At 45.8% G+C, this 18,770-nt stretch overlaps 1 protein-coding gene and 1 non-coding gene across 4 annotated transcripts in view; both read right to left on the bottom strand.

Annotated features, from left to right (window-relative positions):
- The window catches only part of MSN (moesin), a 289,177-nt gene that overhangs the window by 100,273 nt on the left and 170,134 nt on the right, over nucleotides 1–18,770 (bottom strand). Inside the window, exon 1 of one of the 3 annotated variants that reach the window (XM_058291746.1) lies at nucleotides 487–559. The exons of the other annotated variants lie outside the window; for them this stretch is intronic. Coding sequence (XP_058147729.1) covers nucleotides 487–513 — 27 coding nt within the window. The 5' untranslated portion in view covers nucleotides 514–559. Of the gene's footprint in view, nucleotides 1–486; nucleotides 560–18,770 lie in introns of those variants that run through there. 3 annotated transcript variants of the gene reach the window in all.
- Nucleotides 9,282–9,354, bottom strand: TRNAK-CUU (transfer RNA lysine (anticodon CUU)). Its single transcript has one exon. It is a non-coding gene; the product is annotated as a tRNA-Lys (tRNA).

Here is an 18,770-nt window from a genome sequence, read left to right as displayed (position 1 = left end):
TTAATACTTTATTTCTTCCTCATAACCTTTGCTTTCTTGATAATATTTTCCGCCATCTGTCTAGCCGCTACCGCACCAGAAGATTGGAACCTCGGCCAACGAATTCTACTCTCCATTGCCTTTCTGTTTATTATCCTCTTTTATGCTTTACTCCTTATCTTCCTCCCATAATGACTTCACCAAGCCTCCTCTTGTCCAAAACCATCACCCTTCTTTTCCTCACACTCCCCATTGCACTCACCAACCCCAGCCATCAGCCTTTTAATTGGACAGTAAGCCTCTGGCAGGAAGAAGTAATCCTCTCCTACAATGTCTTCGCTGCCAAGGAGAGATCAACTACCTGCAACGCACTGTCATCCTGGACTTTTAACAACAGATGGATCTTATAGACGCCAAGATCAACAAGAATTGGACATTGGCCACCCTTGCTTGCAACGGCAAGATACCACCCCCTAAATTGTACATTTATATCCCCGTCATACTCACCTCCCTCTTCAGCCCCGCTTCCCTCATTGCTTACTGCCTCTTGGGCCTCAGCTACTTGTTGCTGCTGCCATCCTGGTCCTTATTTGAAAAGAAGGGGGAAATGCGGTCACCCCTCGGGCTGAAGCGTGGTTTGCTGGCCTGGCGGGGGAGCGGCCGCGGTAGGCCAAGCCGCTGCCCCCATAATAGGGTGGCTGGTCGGACTCACCGCCACCCCTGAAGGAAGCTCGGCATGGGCGCAGAGTGCCCTCGGGTCTCCCCCTTCTCGGCAGCCATGCTTCCGTGGCCGCCCCTCCTCCCGGATGGCGCCACACGATGCCTTTGGGGCGGCACCCTTCTTCTTCCTTCTCCCTGCGCAGGTGCAGGGTGGAAAATTCCAGTCTGCCCTTTTCCCCTCCCCCGACAGCAGCAACAGCCAGGCGTGGGTGGAGAAATCCAGTCTGCCCTTTTCCCCTCCCCCGACAGCACAACAGCCAGGCGTGGGCGGAGAAATCCAGTCTGCCCTTTTCCCCTCCCCCGACAGCAGCAACAGCCAGGTGTGGGTGGAAAAATCCAGCCCGCCCTTTTCCCTTCCCCCGACAGCAGCAACAGCCAGGCGTGGGCGGAGAAATCCAGTCTGCCCTTTTCCCATCCCCCGACAGCGCAACAGCCAGGCGTGGGTGGAGAAATCCAGTCTGCCCTTTTCCCCTCCCCTGACAGCAGCAACAGCCAGGTGTGGGCGGAAAAATCCAGCCCGCCCTTTTCCCTTCCCCCGACAGCAGCAACAGCCAGGCGTGGGCAGGAAACTCAAGTCTGCCCTCCACCCCAGCAACAGCAGCCACCAATCCCTAAACCCTGCCCCTTCCCCCAGCAACAGCGACAGCCAATCCCTAACCACCACCCCTCCCCCATCCAGTACCGCCCACTGACCTTTCGCCGGCAACCAATCAGAACAGGGCGTGGCTTCGACCAATCAGCCTTCTCCAGCCCCTATAAAACTGTTGCCTCTCCCTCAATAAAGTGGACTTGCGTGTTTACCTTGTCTCCGCGGTAGTTCTTCTGCCGTGCGCCCTCCAGTCCTGAGAGCCCCCGACAAGGGCCTGGCCTCCCTTGTCCCCAGTTCGTCGCCTGCTTCTCCAGGCGACCCCTTCGTCGCCTGCTTCTCCGGGCGACCCCTTCGTCGCCGGCTTCACCGGGCGACCCCGTCAGCCGAACCGCGCAACCCCTTGTGAGACCGATCCCTCGTCTGCTGCCGGACCGACCCCTCGTCCCAAGTGGGACCAACCCCTCGTCCCAAGTGGGACCGACCCCTCGTCCAGAGCTGGACCGACCCCTCGTCCGCAGCCAGACCCCACTTCTACTGACCGAGCAAGCCGCCGCACTGGAGCAAGTAAGAACCAGAAGAAATTAGTGCTTCTTTGTCCAGTGGCTGATCTGGAAATTGGACGGGTCTTGTTCCTCCTGCAACATGGAATCCAAATCTCTAATGAAAGCTCCTGAAGGCAAGGGCTGTGGCTTGCATCCTCTCCCCATCTCCCAGAAATTTGTCCAGCTCCAGGCCACCTGATTGATTTGCCATAGAGATGAGGTTATCCTGGCTTTTGGAGAAAAGACCTCTGTCTGGCTGTGTCCCCGAGCTGCAAGTGCATCAGCTGTCTTCTGTTCACATTTGGTTGCCCCATCTTCCAGGAGTCTGGAACGAAACAGCATACCCCAGGGGAAATGTGGTTGCCTGGTGACCTAGGGAGGCTCTTCCTATCCCCAGGGCTATGAACTGCAGGATGGAGGTAGCGGTAATGAAACCCCTTCACCTCGTGTTTACTCATTTATCACCTCATTTACTTTTGCAAGATTTTCTGCTCCTTCCTGAGCTTTCACACTCCCAGGGCCCAGATTGGACTCAGATTATTTCCATTTCCTGTTCAGTGCCCTGCCTTTACCCACCTTACGGTCTTTGCAGATGTTCCTTCTACCTGGTACACTCTTCCTGGAACATTCATCCTCTGGCTCTTTGAATGGCTGTCTCCTTCCCTTCCTTTAGACTTAGCTTCTTTCCCTGCTCATTTCATCTAAAGTAGAATCCCATCCCTTAACTAAAAAAAAAAAAACTTGGGAAACGGACTTTGCCCAGTGGTTAGGGCGTCCGTCTACCACATGGGAGGTCCGCAGTTCAAACCCCGGGCCTCCTTGACCCCTGTGCAGCTGGCCCATGCGCAGTGCTGATGCGTGCAAGGAGTGCCGCACCACGCAGGGGTGTCCCCCGCGTAGGGGAGCCCCACGCGCAAGGAGTGTACCCGTAAGGACAGCCGCCCAGCGCAAAAGAAAAGTGCAGCCTTCCCAGGAATGGCGCCGCCCACACTTCCCGTGCTGCTGACGACAACAGAAGCGGACAAAGAAACAAGATGCAGCAAATAGACACAGAGAACAGACAACCAGGGGAGGGGGGGAATTAAATAGAGAAATAAATCTTTAAAAAAAAAACAACTTTATTCTCAATCTCAGATATTTGTTTCCTTCACACTTTTTACAGTGTGCAACAATATATTTTATCTATATATTTTCTTGTTTAATATCTGTCTCCCTGGAGTAATCAAAATAATGCCCCCAAAGATGTCCACAGTCCTAATTCCTGGAACCTGTGAATATGCTACTGTACATAGTGAAGGGGATTTAAGGTTGCAGATGGAATTAAGGTTGATAATCAACTGACCTTGAGATGGGGAGATTATCCTGGTTTATCCAGGTTAGCCCAATAAGGGTCCTTTTAAGTGGAAGAGGGAGGCAGAAGAGGAGGTGAGAGTGATACAATGTAAGAAGGACACAATCCCTTGTTGAGGGCATCGAAGGGGGCTATGAGCCAAGGAAGATGTGCAGCCTCTGCAAGCTGGAAAAAGCAAGGAAAGGGATTCTCCCATGAGCCTCCAAAAGGAATGTAACCATGCTGATCCCTTTTAGACTTTGGGTCTCCAGAACTGGAGAATAAATTTTTGTTGTTTAAAGCCACTAAGTTTGTGGTAATTTACTACAGCAGCCATAGAAAATGACTACTACTACTACTATTACTACTACTGCTGCTACTACTGCTGCTACTACTACTACTACTATTACTACTACTGCTGCTGCTACTGCTGCTGCTGCTACTACTACTACTACTACTACTACTACTACACACCCATTAGACCATGATTTTGATGAGGGCAGGGACAATGTCTGTTCTGCTCACCATTGTAGTCCCAGCATATAGAATAATGCCTGGCACAGAGTAGGACCTTAATTAATATTGGTTGATTTAGATTAATGAATGAAGCCTGGGCAGTGCCTCCAGTGTGCTCCTTACATAATAAACATTCAATAAAGGGCACTCTATAGTGCCCTTCAGTGCAGGGTGACCTTTCATCAAAGGGGCTGAGCCCAAAGGAGGACAACACTTTCTTGGCCAGCACCTAGTAGGAAAGAGAAGCTGAAAGCCTGGGGACATCTACATCTTTTATTTCTCAGAAAAATAGTCCTGCAGACTCTCCATCTTGTCCACACAAGAATGTACAGACGATATCCTTTTCCCCACTTCCATATATAAGATGTTGATTCTCATCCAATAATGTATTCTGGAGAACTTGTCCATATATTATGTGTGAACATGGACAGTTGTGGTGATGGTCTTTTTTCCCACATGTTATATCTTATTATGTCATTTACTCCTTGCTTTTTTTTTTAAGATGTAGTTTTTATTTCTCTGCCCTTCCTGCCCACCCCACCAAGTTGTCTGTTCTCTGTGTCTATTTGCTGTGTGTTCTTTGTCTGCTTCTGTTTTCTCAGCAGCACAGGAATCTGTGTTTCTTTTTGTTGCATCATCTTGTTGTGTCAGTTCTCTGTGTGTACGGCGCCATTCTTGGGCAGGCTGCACGTTTTTTCGCACTGGGTGGCTCTCCTTAAAGGGCGCACTCCTTGCACGTGGGGCTCCCGTACACGGGGGACACTCCTGCGTGGCACGGCACTCCTTGTGCACATCAGCACTGTGTGTGGGCCAGCTTCACATGGGTCAGGAAGGCCCGGGGTTTGAACTGCGGACCTCCCATGTGGCAGACAGATGCCCTAACCACTGGGCCAAGTCTGCTTCCCTACTCCTTGCTTTGACAGGATAGATTCCTAGGCCTACTATGAAAAGGCTCAGAGAAAGCATGAGCCCTGCCCGAGGCCACACAGTCAGTCAGCATAAGAGCTGGAACTAGAACCCAGGTTTTCAAACACCAAACCCAATAGTATTTTTTATTATTTTTAAACTTTCACCCACCTCTACCACTCCCTTATACACAAGTTTACCTACATTGGGTCTATCTTATCCTGGACATTCTACCTTCTCCCTGCTGAATTCATACACTCCCAGAGAATAAAAGCAGTAAGTTGAGCATAAGGTCACAGGATTTGGTGTGCTGGCCTAGGTTTGAGTGCTGAATTGACACCTAATGAGTTGTGTGATCTTTGGTACTCTCCCTCCACAGCTAGGCATGGCTTTTCCTTTTCAACTTCATCTCTCCCTTTACATGCAACTGGATTTTTCAAATCAGGCTGGTTTATTCACAGCATATGTCTGTCCCCATGCCATACAAACATTTAACAGCAGTTACTAAAAATCAACTTTTATTGAATGTTTATTATGTGTCAGGCAGCTTACTAAGCATGTTATATGCATTATTACCTATTTAATCCTCACAACAACCTCAAGTCAGGAATTATTATTAGCCCCATACTCTAGATGAGAAAGGTGAAGCTAAGACAGAAGGATATGAGTACAAATGCTCTGACTGCAAGGCCCATACTTTTTTCCTAAGATTTTGTATTGCATTTAATTGTCACTGTCTCCTTTTCTTCATTATTAGAGAAGTTGTATGTTTACAAAACAATCATACATAAAATACAGGATTTCCATATATCCCACCTTGCATTGAGGTGAAATACTTGTTACAATTGATGAAAGGAAATTATATAATTGTACAACTAACTATAGATGGTTACCAAATATTTTCTCTCATTGAATCAGCTATCTTTTCACTTCCCTGAGAAACTCCCTTGAGATGTAAAAATTTTTAATTTTGAGGAGGTCCCATTTCTCTAATTTTTCTTTCTTTGCTTATGCTTTGGGTATAAAATTCATGGAACCATTTCCTACTACAAGATCTTGCAGATGATTCCCTACATTATCTTCCAAGATCTTAACGGTCTTGATTCTTATATTTAGATCTTTGATGAAGCTTGAGTTAAGTTTTGTAAAAGGTATAAGATTGCAATAAAGCTGTATATCAATTTGGGTAGAACTGACATCTTACTAATATTTAGACTTCCAATCCATGAGCATGGAATTTTCTTCCATTCATTTCAGTCTTTTAAAATTTCTTTCAGCAATTCATTGTAGTTTTCTCAATACAAGGGCTTTACATCTTGTCTAAGTTTATTCCTAAATATTTGATTTAGGAATTTTTTTCCTGACTTCCCCCTCAGATTGAACATTACTAGAGTGTAGAAACACTATTGATTTTTGCTTATTTTTCTTGAATCCCACCACTCTGCTGAAATCCTTTATTAGCTCTAGCAGCTTTGTTATAGATTTTTTAGGACTTTCTGGGTATAAGATCATATCATTTCCAAATAGCCAAAGTTTTACTGCCGCCTTTTCAATTCTGATGCCTTTTTAAAAAATATATGTTTATTACAGAAGTTGTGAACATACAAAACAATCATGGACATATGTAGAATTCCCATACAATACCCTTTCACCATGTTGTGGAACATTTGTTACAGATTATGAGATAATATCTTCAGACTATTGCCACTAACTATGGTGCATAGTGCACATTTGGCATATTTTTCTCCATAAACCCCTATTATTAACAAAGTACATCTTTGGCTTTGATGCAAGAATAATACAGTATTACTGTTGACTATAGTCCATAGGTTACATTAATTGTATTTTCCAATGCTTGTTCACATTCCCACCACCCTGCAAAAGTAACATACATCTGTTCTAGTTCACAGGACATTCTTTTTTAATTATTTGTAAATTTTTAAAGAAGCTTTAAATTACATAAAAGTTACATGAAAAATATAAGTGATTCCCATATGCCCCACTCCTTCCCCCTCTCACACTTTCCATCATTAACAACATCCTACAGAAGGACATTCTTGCACTTGTACTATTAACCACAATTCTCATCCACCTCTGGGTTCACTATGTAATTCAGACCCTAGATTATTCTCTAGTTTTCTTTCAATTGACATTTACATGCCTAGACTACTGTTTTCAGTCACGATCCCATGTATAAACCAGCTGTTACTCACTATAATGTGTTATCATCAACTCTATTCATTCCCATACCTTTACAGTCAAGTTAATCAAAACTTCTAGATACATTAAGCATCAGTACTCCTTTGCAGCCCTTCTCTTATCTCCTAATAACATTTACTCTAGGTTTTAACTCTATGCATTTATTCTTCATATTTAATTCATATTAGTGAGACCATGTAATATTTGTCCATTTGTATCTGGCTTATTTCACTTAGCATAATGTCTTCAAGATCAATCCATGTTATCATATGTGTCCCAGTTTAATTTCTTCTTACAGCAGCACAGTATTCCATTGTATGTATATACCACATTTTGTTTATCCATTCATTGGTTAACGAACATTTGGGTTGTTTCCATCTTTTGACTATTGTGAATAATGTCACTATGACCATCAGTGTGCAGATGTTTATTTGTTTCAGAGTTCTCTGTTTTAGGGATATATTCCTAGTAGAGGAATTGCTGGATGATGTGGCAATATATTTAGATTCCTGAGCAACTGACAAACATTCTTCCATGAGGCTGCACTATTTTTTTTTATTCATTTTTAAAAAAATATTACATTCAAAAAATATGAAGTCCCATTCAACCCCACTGCCCCCACTCCGGACTCCCCCCACAGCAACACTCTCTCCCATCATCATGACACATCCATTGCATTTGGTAAGTACATCTCTGGGCATCGCTGCACCTCATGGTCAATGGTCCACATCATAGCCCATACTCTCCCACGTTCCATCCAGTGGGCCCTGGGGGGATCTACAATGTCCCGTAATTGTCTGTGAAGCACCACCCAGGACAACTCCAAGTCCCGAAAATGCCTCCACATCTCATCTCTTCCTCCCATTCCCCACACCCAGCAGCCACCATGGCCACTTTTCCCACACCAATGCCACATTTTCTCTGTGGACCTTGGATTGGTTGTGTCCATTGCAGTTCTATGTCTAGAGGGGGCTTAGATTCCACATGGATACTGGATGTAATCCTCCTGCTTTCAGTTGTAGGCACTCTAGGCTCCATGGTGTGGTGGTTGACATTCTTCAACTCCATGTTAGCTGAGTGGGGTAAGTCCAATAAATCAGAGTGTAGGAGTTGAAGTCTATTGAGGTTCAGGGCGTAGCTATCATATTGTCAGTCCAGAGATTAAAATCCCATAGATATATCTTAAACCCCAGCACCAACTACAATTCCAGTAAAGCAGCATGAAAGTCTTGTGAAAAGAGATCCCATCTGAGTCCAGTTCCATCATGCAGAAACACCAGCTCCAAAGAAGGGCCAACTGACATGGCAGTGAACCCCATCTGCCATAACCATAGAACCCGTGGGTCTCTTTAGCCCTCAAAAGAACCAATACCTGGGGTTGTATCTACTTTATCTCTCTCTGAGACTCTGCTCAGATGTGCATAAGGGCAATCCTGACAACCTCCAGACTCTTTTTTAGAGACTCACGAGGCTATGCGGTCACCAGTCGGGCTGAAGTGTGGTTTGCTGGCCTGGCAGGGGAGCAGCCGCGGTAGGCCAAGCCGCTGCCTCCATAATAGGGTGGCTGGTCGGACTCACCGCCACCCCTGAAGGGAGCTCGGCATGGGCACAGAGTGCCCTCGGGTCTCCCCTTCTCGGCAGCCATGCTTCCGCGGCCGCCCCTCCTCCCGGATGGCGCCACCCGATGCCTGTGGGGCAGCACCCTTCTTCTTCTTTCTCCCTGCGCAGGCGCAGGGCGGAAAATTCCAGTCTGCCCTTTTCCCCTCCCCCGACAGCAGCAACAGCCAGGCGTGGGCAGAAAATTCCAGTCTGCCCTTTTCCCCTCCCCCGACAGCAGCAACAGCCAGGCGTGGGCAGAAAAATCCAGTCTGCCCTTTTCCCTTCCCCCGACAGCAGCAACAGCCAGGCGTGGGCGGAAAAATCCAGTCTGCCCTCCACCCCAGCAACAGCAGCCACCAATCCCTAAACCCTGCCCCTTCCCTCAGCAACAGCGACAGCCAATCCCTAACCACCACCCCTCCCCCATCCAGTACCGCCCACTGACCTTTCACCGGCAACCAATCAGAATAGGGCGTGGCTTCGACCAATCAGCCTTCCCCAGCCCCTATAAAACTGTTGCCTCTCCCTCAATAAAGTGGACTTGTGTGTTTACCTTGTCTCCGCGGTAGTTCTTCTACCATGCGCCCTCCAGTCCTGAGAGCCCCCGACAAGGGCCTGGCCTCCCTTGTCCCCAGTTCGTCGCCTGCTTCTCCAGGCGACCCCTTCGTCGCCTGCTTCTCCGGGCGACCCCTTCGTCGCCGGCTTCGCCGGGCGACCCCGTCAGCCGAACCGCGCAACCCCTTGTGAGACCGATCCCTCGTCTGCTGCCGGACCGACCCCTCGTCCCAAGTGGGACCGACCCCTCATCCCAAGCAGGACCGACCCCTCGTCCAGAGCTGGACCGACCCCTCGTCCGCAGCCAGACCCCACCTCTACCGACTGAGCAAGCCGTCGCAGTTGGCGCCCAACGTGGGGCTCGAACCCACGACCCTGAGATTAAGAGTCTCATGCTCTACCGATTGAGCTAGCCGGGCAGTTGGCACCCAACGTGGGGCAAAGCAACCCCACCACAGCACAACGTGGGGCAAGGCAACTCCACCACAGCCTCACTCCATAACCTGGCGGCCCCCCCCCCTCTCTTCTCACCTTGGGACTTCTCTCATGCAACATTGCTGCTACCTGAGCCTTGGCTACCTCATACGATCCACGGCAGTCTGGGAGAATCGCTGGATGGCTTTCTCCTTCCATGTCGGGGGCTTATACCGACCCGCTATGATTAAGAGGAGCCTTGGATTTCTTGGGAGCGTGCGCTTGCACGTCTGAAGTAATCCTACCACAGCCCTACGCCCTCCTCTCTTCTCACCTTGGGACTTCTCTCGTGCAACATTGCTGCTACCTGAGCCTTGGCTACCTCATACGATCCACGGCAGTCTGGGAGAATCGCTGGATGGCTTTCTCCTTCCATGTCGGGGGCTTATACCGACCCGCTATGATTAAGAGGAGCCTTGGATTTCTCGGGAGCACGCGCTTGCACGTCTGAAGTAACCCTACCATAGCCCTACACTCTCCTCTCTTCTCACCCCTATCTTTTCACTCTGCATTGCTGCTCCTGAACCTTGGCGACCTCATATGATCCACGGCGGTCTGGGAGAATCGCTGGATGGCTTTCTACTTCCATGTCGGGGGCTTATACCAACCCGCTATGATTAAGAGGCGCCAATAAAACTCTCAGGAGCGCGTGCCTGAGCACCTCCACCCCTGCCTTCACCTCTGCCTCCTCCCCTCCATGCTTGCTCCCCTTTGCCTTGCTCCACTGCTCATCGTTCCACCCTCCCCTCGTCGGGGCCTTCTCTTGGCCCGCGACCACCGTCAGAGCCCCACCGGCTCCGACCCCTCGTCTCACTGCGCACCTCGGCTCCCATCGCTGCGCTCTCAAGGTAAGGGCCCCTTTTCTTATCGGCTCCAAAAGGCCATTAGCAATGGGTAACATCCTATCTGCTAAGCAAGCCCCGCAAGTTCGGGCCCTCGCCGGTCTCCTAGACACTCACCGGTGTAAGATCTCTTTGAAACAGCCCCAAGTCTTCTGTAACTGCGGCCCCCCATGCCGCCATCGCTCTCAAGCAGCTCCAGCCCCGCTAAACGACCCGCAACCCACTTTCCCCGGCCCGCGGCCTGCTTTCTAGCATCCAGTAATGTTTCTACTCTTGCCTCCCCATACTTCTGCGGAGCTTCCGCCTGTCTCAACCTCACTCCTCTTCTCAGCCATCCAAGGCGTCCTTTCTCATCCCTCGCCCACCTCCTTTTTTTTGCTTGAACCCCCATTGCGTCGCAGATTGGGCCGCCCCATGTCAGCCCGCCCCGTTAACATCGGCCTCTCTCACGCCCGTGGAGACTTTGGCCTTCTTGTTGTCCTCGCCTACGTCTCCACCACTCCCGACGCTGCCGCCACCACCGCTGCTGGTGCCCTGACGTGACTTGTCCTCACCGCTGCGATCCTCCAGACCATCACACAGTCTGCCTCTACCGCTCTTCGCCGCCAAGAAGAGATCAACTACCTGTAACGTGCTGTCATTCGGGACTTTTAACAGCAGATGGACCTTATAGCCACCGAGATCAACAAGAATTGGACATTGGCCACCCTTGCTTGCAATGGCAAGATACCGCCCCCTAAATTGTACATTTATATCCCCGTCATACTCACCTCCCTCTTCAGCCCCGCTTCCCTCATTGCTTACTGCCTCTTGGGCCTCGGCTACTTGTTGCTGCTGCCATCCTGGCCCTTATTTGAAAAGAAGGGGGAAATGCGGTCACCAGTTGGGCTGAAGTGTGGTTTGCTGGCCTGGCGGGGGAGCAGCTGTGGTAGGCCAAGCCGCTGCCCCCATAATAGGGTGGCTGGTCGGACTCACCGCCACCCCTGAAGGGAGCTCGGCATGGGCACAGAGTGCCCTCGGGTCTCCCCTTCTCGGCAGCCATGCTTCCGCGGCCGCCCCTCCTCCCGGATGGCGCCACCCGATGCCTGTGGGGCAGCACCCTTCTTCTTCTTTCTCCCTGCGCAGGCGCAGGGCAGAAAATTCCAGTCTGCCCTTTTCCCCTCCCCCGACAGCAGCAACAGCCAGGCGTGGGCGGAAAATTCCAGTCTGCCCTTTTCCCCTCCCCCAACAGCAGCAACAGCCAGGCGTGGGCGGAAAAATCCAGTCTGCCCTTTTCCCTTCCCCCGACAGCAGCAACAGCCAGGCGTGGGCGGAAAAATCCAGTCTGCCCTCCACCCCAGCAACAGCAGCCACCAATCCCTAAACCCTGCCCCTTCCCCCAGCAACAGCGACAGCCAATCCCTAACCACCACCCCTCCCCCGTCCAGTACCGTCCACTGACCTTTCATCGGCAACCAATCAGAATAGGGCGTGGCTTCGACCAATCAGCCTTCCCCAGCCCCTATAAAACTGTTGCCTCTCCCTCAATAAAGTGGACTTGCGTGTTTACCTTGTCTCCGCGGTATTTCTTCTGCCGTGCGCCCTCCAGTCCTGAGAGCCCCCGACAAGGGCCTGGCCTCCCTTGTCCCCAGTTCGTCGCCTGCTTCTCCAGGCGACCCCTTCGTCGCCGGCTTCTCCGGGCGACCCCTTCGTCACCGGCTTCGCCGGGCGACCCCGTCAGCCGAACCGCGCAACCCCTTGTGAGACCGATCCCTCGTCTGCTGCCGGACCGACCCCTCGTCCCAAGTGGGACTGACCCCTCATCCCAAGCAGGACCGACCCCTCGTCCAGAGCTGGACCGACCCCTTGTCCGCAGCCAGACCCCACCTCTACTGACTGAGCAAGCCGTCGCAAGGCTACATTATTTTACAATCCCACCAACAGTGAAGGAGTGTTTCTATTTCTCCACATCCTCTCCAGCATGTATTATTTTCTGTTTTTTTTAAATAATGGTCATTCTATATGGTATGAGATGATATCTCATTGTTGTTTTGATTTGCATTTCCAAAATATCTAGTGATATTGAACATTTTTTTCATGTGCTTTTTGACCATTTTTATTTCTTCTTTGGAGAAATGTCTTTTGCCCATTTTTAAATTGTATTGCTTGCTCTTTTATTGTTGAGTTGTATGATCTCTTTATATAGAATGGAAATCAAATCATTATCAGATATGTGGTTTCCAAATATTTTCTCCTATTAACTGGGCTGTCTTTTCATCTTCTTGACAAAGTCCTTTGAATCACAAAAGGGTTTTAAGTTTGAGGAGGTCCCATTTATCCAAGTTTTCTTTCATTACTCATGCTTTCAGTGTAAGGTTTAATTTTTGTGTAATGTGTGAGATAAGGGTCCTCTTACTTTCTTTTGGATTTGGATATCCAGTTATCCAGCACCATTTGTTGAATAGACTGTTCTGCCCCAGCTGGGTGGGTTTGATAAGCTTGTCAAAAATCACTTGACCAGGAGAGTGGATGTATCTCAGTCGTTGAGTGCCTGCTTCCTATGTACAAGGTCCTGGATTCATCTGATATAAGTATAGCTACTCCAGCTTTTATTTTCATTTACTCCATGCATGGAATATCCTTTTCCAGCCTATCACTTTCAATCTGTTTGTATCATAGGTCTAAGGTGAGTCTTTTGGAGACATCATATAGATGGATCATGTTTTCTTATCCATTTCACCAGTCTGTGTCTTTTGATTGGGCAGTTTAATCCACTAATATTCAATATTATTATTTTAAAAGTCATTCTTCACCCATTCTAACCTTTGGGTTATCTGTCATATTTTTTCACCACTCTTTTTACACTTTTAGTGACATTTACTGATATAATCTTCATTTCTAGACTCTCTTCCAAGCTTCTCTCTCCTGGATTTTCTTTTCAGACTATAGCACTCCCTTTGGTTTTTCCTGTAAAGCCAGTATCTTGGTGACAACTCTTTCTGTTTCTGTTCATCCATGAATATTCTAAACTCACCCTCATTTTTTAAAGAATGTATCACCAGATGTAAAATTATTTGTAGGCAGTTGTTATTCTTCAGCACTTTAAGTATTTCAACCTACTACCTTCTTGTCTCCATGGCTTCTGATGAGGACTTGACAGTTAATATAATTGGGTTTCCCATGTATATAATATGTTTTATTCTCTGGCAGCTGTCAGAATTCTCTCTTTGTCCTTTGCAACTGTTCCTGTGGCTCCCCAATGCTGTGCTTTCTTGACAGGCCCAGCGAATGTGGCTCTTCAACTAAGTGTATCCCACACCCTTGAAGTAGCATAGCATCTTTAAGTCCCCTCCTTTGCTACCTTTGTCAAGTGAGGTTTAGAACATTGGCCACTCTCAGAGCAAGGTACCAGCAACCTGAAGTCTCTGATCAAATGCCCTAATCAGTGATTGGCCATGTCCATTTTTGGTTTTGAGGGAGATCTTTTTAGGTCCCTTTCTATCACCATTGAGCTAGCCAGGGGCCAGTCCCCATGGCAGCCTGCTGGAATAGTGGGGGATGGGCATCTGTTACTGCACAGAAAGAACAATTTAATGGTGTTTACCATAATTTACCAGCCTCCTCCTCCCACTCTTCTTTGGATGTTATACAGTGTTCTATTGGAATCAGGAGTTTCAAATATTTTTCAATCAGTTCCTTCCTGTTTTATAGTTGTTCTACTGGAAGGACTAAATGCTAGACCTTCCTACTCTGCTATCTTCCCCAATCATTGTCTTTCAGTCTATATTCTTTTTTTAATTATATAAGCATATAGACAATGTAAGCATTCATATCTCAGCCACTCTCAAAAACAAAATGCAGTGGGAATAACAACATTCACAATGTTGTGCTACTCTCACCCCCATCAATTACCAGGACTTTCTCATCATATGAAACAGAAACCCTGCACCCATTAAGTATTAACTTCTCATTCCCCCTCTCTCCTTCCCATCAATTGTAACCTGTTCTCTATTTCCTGTTTCTATGAATTTTCATATTCTACCTATTTCATGTAAGGGGAATTGTAAAATATCTCTCCATTCATGCCTGACTTATTTCATTCAATATGATGTCTTCAAGGTCCATGCATGTCATGGCATGTATCAAGACTTCATTACCATTTAAGACTAAATAATATTTCATTCCATGTGCATACCAAATTTTCAAATTCAAACTTTATTTCAAATTTAAAAAAATAGACAAAAGCAGCTCAATAAGCTATAAAAGTATTACTCCTAACAAGTTAAATTTTTTTAAAGATTTTTTTATTTATTTCTCTCCCCTTCCCTGCCCCCCCCCAGTTGTCTGCTCTCTGTGTCCATTCCTTGTGCATTCTTCTGTCCACTGTATTCTTGTCAGCAGCACCCAGAATCTGTGCCTCCTTTTGTTGCATCATCTTGCTCTGTCACCTCTCTGTGTGTGCGGCACCATTCCTGGGCAGGCTGCACTTTTTTCGTACTGGGTAACTCTCCTTATGGGGCACACTCCTTGTGCATGGGGCTCCCCTATGGGAGGGACACCCCTGCGTGGCAGGGCACTCCTTGTGCGCATCAGTACTGTGCATGGGCCTGCTCATCACACGGATCAGAAGGCCCTGGGTTTGAACCTTGGACCTCCGATGTGGTAGGTGGATGCCCTTTCCATTGGGCCAAATCCACTTCCCTGTCTAGGCATTTTTATCTCATCTAATCCCAAAAACAAACTCAATAGTTCCTCCAGTGTTCAGAAGGATACACAGATGAACAGTAATTAATTGACAGAGTCAAAGTCTCCTTATTAATGAGGAAAATGAATAAAAAGGCATGCTTAATCATACACATAGCTCATAAAACCAAACCCCATATTCTTTTTTCTTTTTTACCATGTATTGTTATTATTGCTATTTTTAAAGAAGCTTTAGATTCATAAATGTTACATAAAAAATAGAGGCATTGTGTCTTTCATCACTGTAAGATCTATTGTCTTGTATGTGCAGTGACATTTTCTTCCACATATTCCCCCAGTGTCTTATTTTTTCATTTTACCTTCAAAGAAGTTTTAGGTTACAGAGAAGTCACCTAGATAATATAGGGGATTCCCACATATCAAATGCCCTCTCTCCTATTAATAACATTTTAAATATGTACGGTACATTTGTTACAATTGATGTACAAATATTGAAGCATTGCTACTAACCATGGTCAATGGTTTACATTATGGTTTACATTTTGGACCGTACACTTTTATAGGTTTTGATGTAATTTAAAATGGCCTGTATCCATTATTGCAAGATCACGCAGAACAATTCTAATGCCCTAAATACCCTAGGTTCCATCTATTCTATTCTTCCCTCCCCCTCTCCTCAGAACCTATGCTAACCAGTAAGTTTCCATTTTTGAAGACTAAGGTTCATTGTTAATTGCAATAATATTGGGGGCTTGACACACTAGTCTGTTTTCTTTTATTGGACACTGCCTATGTTCTTGAGGGTTTCTAGTCCCCTTAATTGAGAACATAGCAGAAGTCCCCAGAATGGGAGTTTAATATTTTCTTGTTTATTGTGTGGGCCTCCACCCACTGAGATAACACGCTATGCCAAGATGAATACTTCCATATTCCATAGAAGCATGCCCCAGATGCACCCTATCCCACATATTCCCTATACCCAGTGCCCTACACTAGTAACCCTCTCCCTGCCATATTTGTCAAAAGAACATTCCCAACATTATAGTTTTAATTACAGACCTGAAAATTCCCAGAGTTCACCTGCTCCTTCCTCTAACCCTCCTCCCCATTCCAAGGATAGCCCAATCCAACACCCCTCCCTACTCTGCCTCACAGACCAGCTCTAGAGACATCCAGACACTATAAGCAGGGCAAATAGCTCAGGAATTTCACACTCTGTCAGTGAGCCTAACTTTGAAATTTATGCTCCCCAGAATAACAGAGTTAGACTCATTTAGTTTCCTTACACATGGCTCTTCTGCCCCTTTTATTTGAACATATGATTACCATTATACTTGATAAATACATGTCCCAGAGGTTTAAATTTTTGGTCCATCCATGTGCCAGTTGAGCCCTGAATCTCAGCAAAGTTGCAACGCTTACTCTTCAGTTCATTGGACTCAGCCAGGACACTAACAAGGAGATGACAATATACAATGTCCATCACAAGGAACAGAGAATGTCTGCAACTACAAACAAGATAGTTCTATCTGCCCTATGAGATCTAAGCCCCCTCTCAATTAGAAACAGAGTGGGCATCACCATCCCCATATCCTCAAGATTGGGGAATGAAAAATGGACTAATGTAGACTTGTTATTATTCTACTGTAGACTTATTATTCTAGCAATGGAAGAACTTTTATCATTGATATAAAGGGAGATGCCACCAGAGGTTCTGAGAGACAGGTGTAATAACAGGTGTAATATGTATGGGTATAGGCTATTATATATTTTGTCATATCCTACAAAATTGTGCAGAACAGAGTGCAAATTATAATGTAAACTATAGCCCACAATTAGTAGCAATGTATCAATATGTGTTCATCCATTGGAACAAATGCACCACACTAATAAATGATGTTGTCAGTGTGGGAAAGTGATCCATTTTTTTTTCTTTAATTAGTTGGGTTTTTAAATATGTAACATCCTACATTTATAACAATCAAATTTACTTTTATTCCAACTTGACTTCAATAGCATACACATATACACTTACCTGTTTGCCCACAACTTTTTGTACTAGTTATCACTTATGTATTTGTGCATTGTATGTTGAAATCCATAGATTTAATATTACCTTTTTTGAATTTATATTTTAGCACCTATAGGAAATAAGAAGTGGTATTACACACCAATAAATACAATACAATAGCACTGGCATGTATAATTACTCAAATGGTTATGCTAACCAGAGGTCTTCAATTTTTTTAAGCCACTTTGAACCATTGGCTAGTGTCCTTTCCTTTCAGTCTAAAGAACTCCCCTTAGCATTGCTTGTAGGGCAGGTCAAGTGGTGATGAACTCCCTCAGTTTGAAAGCCTCACCAAATTTAAAATTCTTGACTGGCAGTTGTTTACTTTTATCACTTTAAGTATTTCAAACCACTGCTTTCTTGCCTCCATGATTTCTAATGATAAATCTGCCCTCAATACAATTGACTCCTTTGTATGTCACATGTTGCTTTTCTCTGGCAGCTTTTAGAGCACTTCTCCTGTGCTTTGCATTTGATAGTGTGATCAGTGTATAATAAAGCGTATTTTTCTTTTTATTATTTTAGGAAGATTTGGGAATTGAACCTGGAACCTTGTACATGCAAAGAAGGTACTCAATCACTGAGTCATACCCAGTCCATTACTTTTAAAAAATATTTATCCTGCTTGATGTTCTCTGAGCTTCATGGATGCTGTATTAGTCAAGGTTCTCTAGGGAAACAGAGCCAACATAAAATAATCTGTAAATAGTATGAGATTTAATAAAATTGTCATATGTGACCATTGGGATGCACAATTTCAAATTCCACAGGGCAGACGGCAAACCAGGAACTCTGATGAAGGTCCTTGATGAGTTCCCGGGATACATTAGCTCTCTGAGGTAGAGTTAGGTATTCTCTCTCTGAATGCTGAAATCACTTCCACTTTTAGGACCTTCAACTGATTGGATAAGCTGTCACTCATTCCTGATGGCAATATCTTTGGTTTATTGTAGATGTAAACAGCCATGTATGCAATCAACTCACTGATGATTAAAGTCCATGAAATGTCCTTGTGTTAAAATTAGTCCAGTGCTTGCTTGACAAAACAACTAAGCACCATTACCTGGCTGAGTTGACACATCAGTCTAACCATCACAGCCTAACTCTTGTCAACTTGGCAGTCATACACATCACCTTAAATCATACTTATTCTCTAAATATAAACAAAAACAGAAAAACACACACATATTTCCATCTAACAATATCCAACTGTTTTGCATTCAACTGGAAACACACTAATTCCATAAAGAATAGGGAGCAAGTCCTTGGGTAATATTCAATCTTAAACTTGACATCCTTTAATACTATGATATGAAACGAATACAACTTAAGTCATATGATAAGAGGAAAATTTAGGGAAGAAAACAAAGATATTTGCTTTATATACATATACAACCATACTCATAATAAACAAGGAAGAAATATTCATGACCATCACAGTCCCTATTTCTGTAACTGGTCACATGGTCAAAGTTCATATTTATTACCACCTTCTTCAACTACAGATTTACCCTTGGCAAGCACCTTAGCTGGCTGTGGTTCTTTGCCTGGTGGGGTGCCCCAAACCTTCATTCCTGAAAATTCTGAGCATTGTTACCCCTGCTTGGATTGGGTTGTTGCAATTTACCATTGACTTTAATCATAGGGCCTGATAGTACTAAAAGATGCCCTAGAGGATCTCCTGTATTTTAGGAAAATTCTTCTTTACCTGCATTATGTAGGTGCAGTTCTATTTCCCCTTGATAATCAGGATCAATCACCGCAG

Source organism: Dasypus novemcinctus, chromosome X (genome assembly GCF_030445035.2).
Source record: "Dasypus novemcinctus isolate mDasNov1 chromosome X, mDasNov1.1.hap2, whole genome shotgun sequence".
Taxonomy (NCBI): Eukaryota; Metazoa; Chordata; class Mammalia; order Cingulata; family Dasypodidae; genus Dasypus; species Dasypus novemcinctus.
The sequence above is the reverse complement of the archived record's forward strand: the minus strand, read 5'-3'. Positions and strand labels throughout refer to the sequence as shown.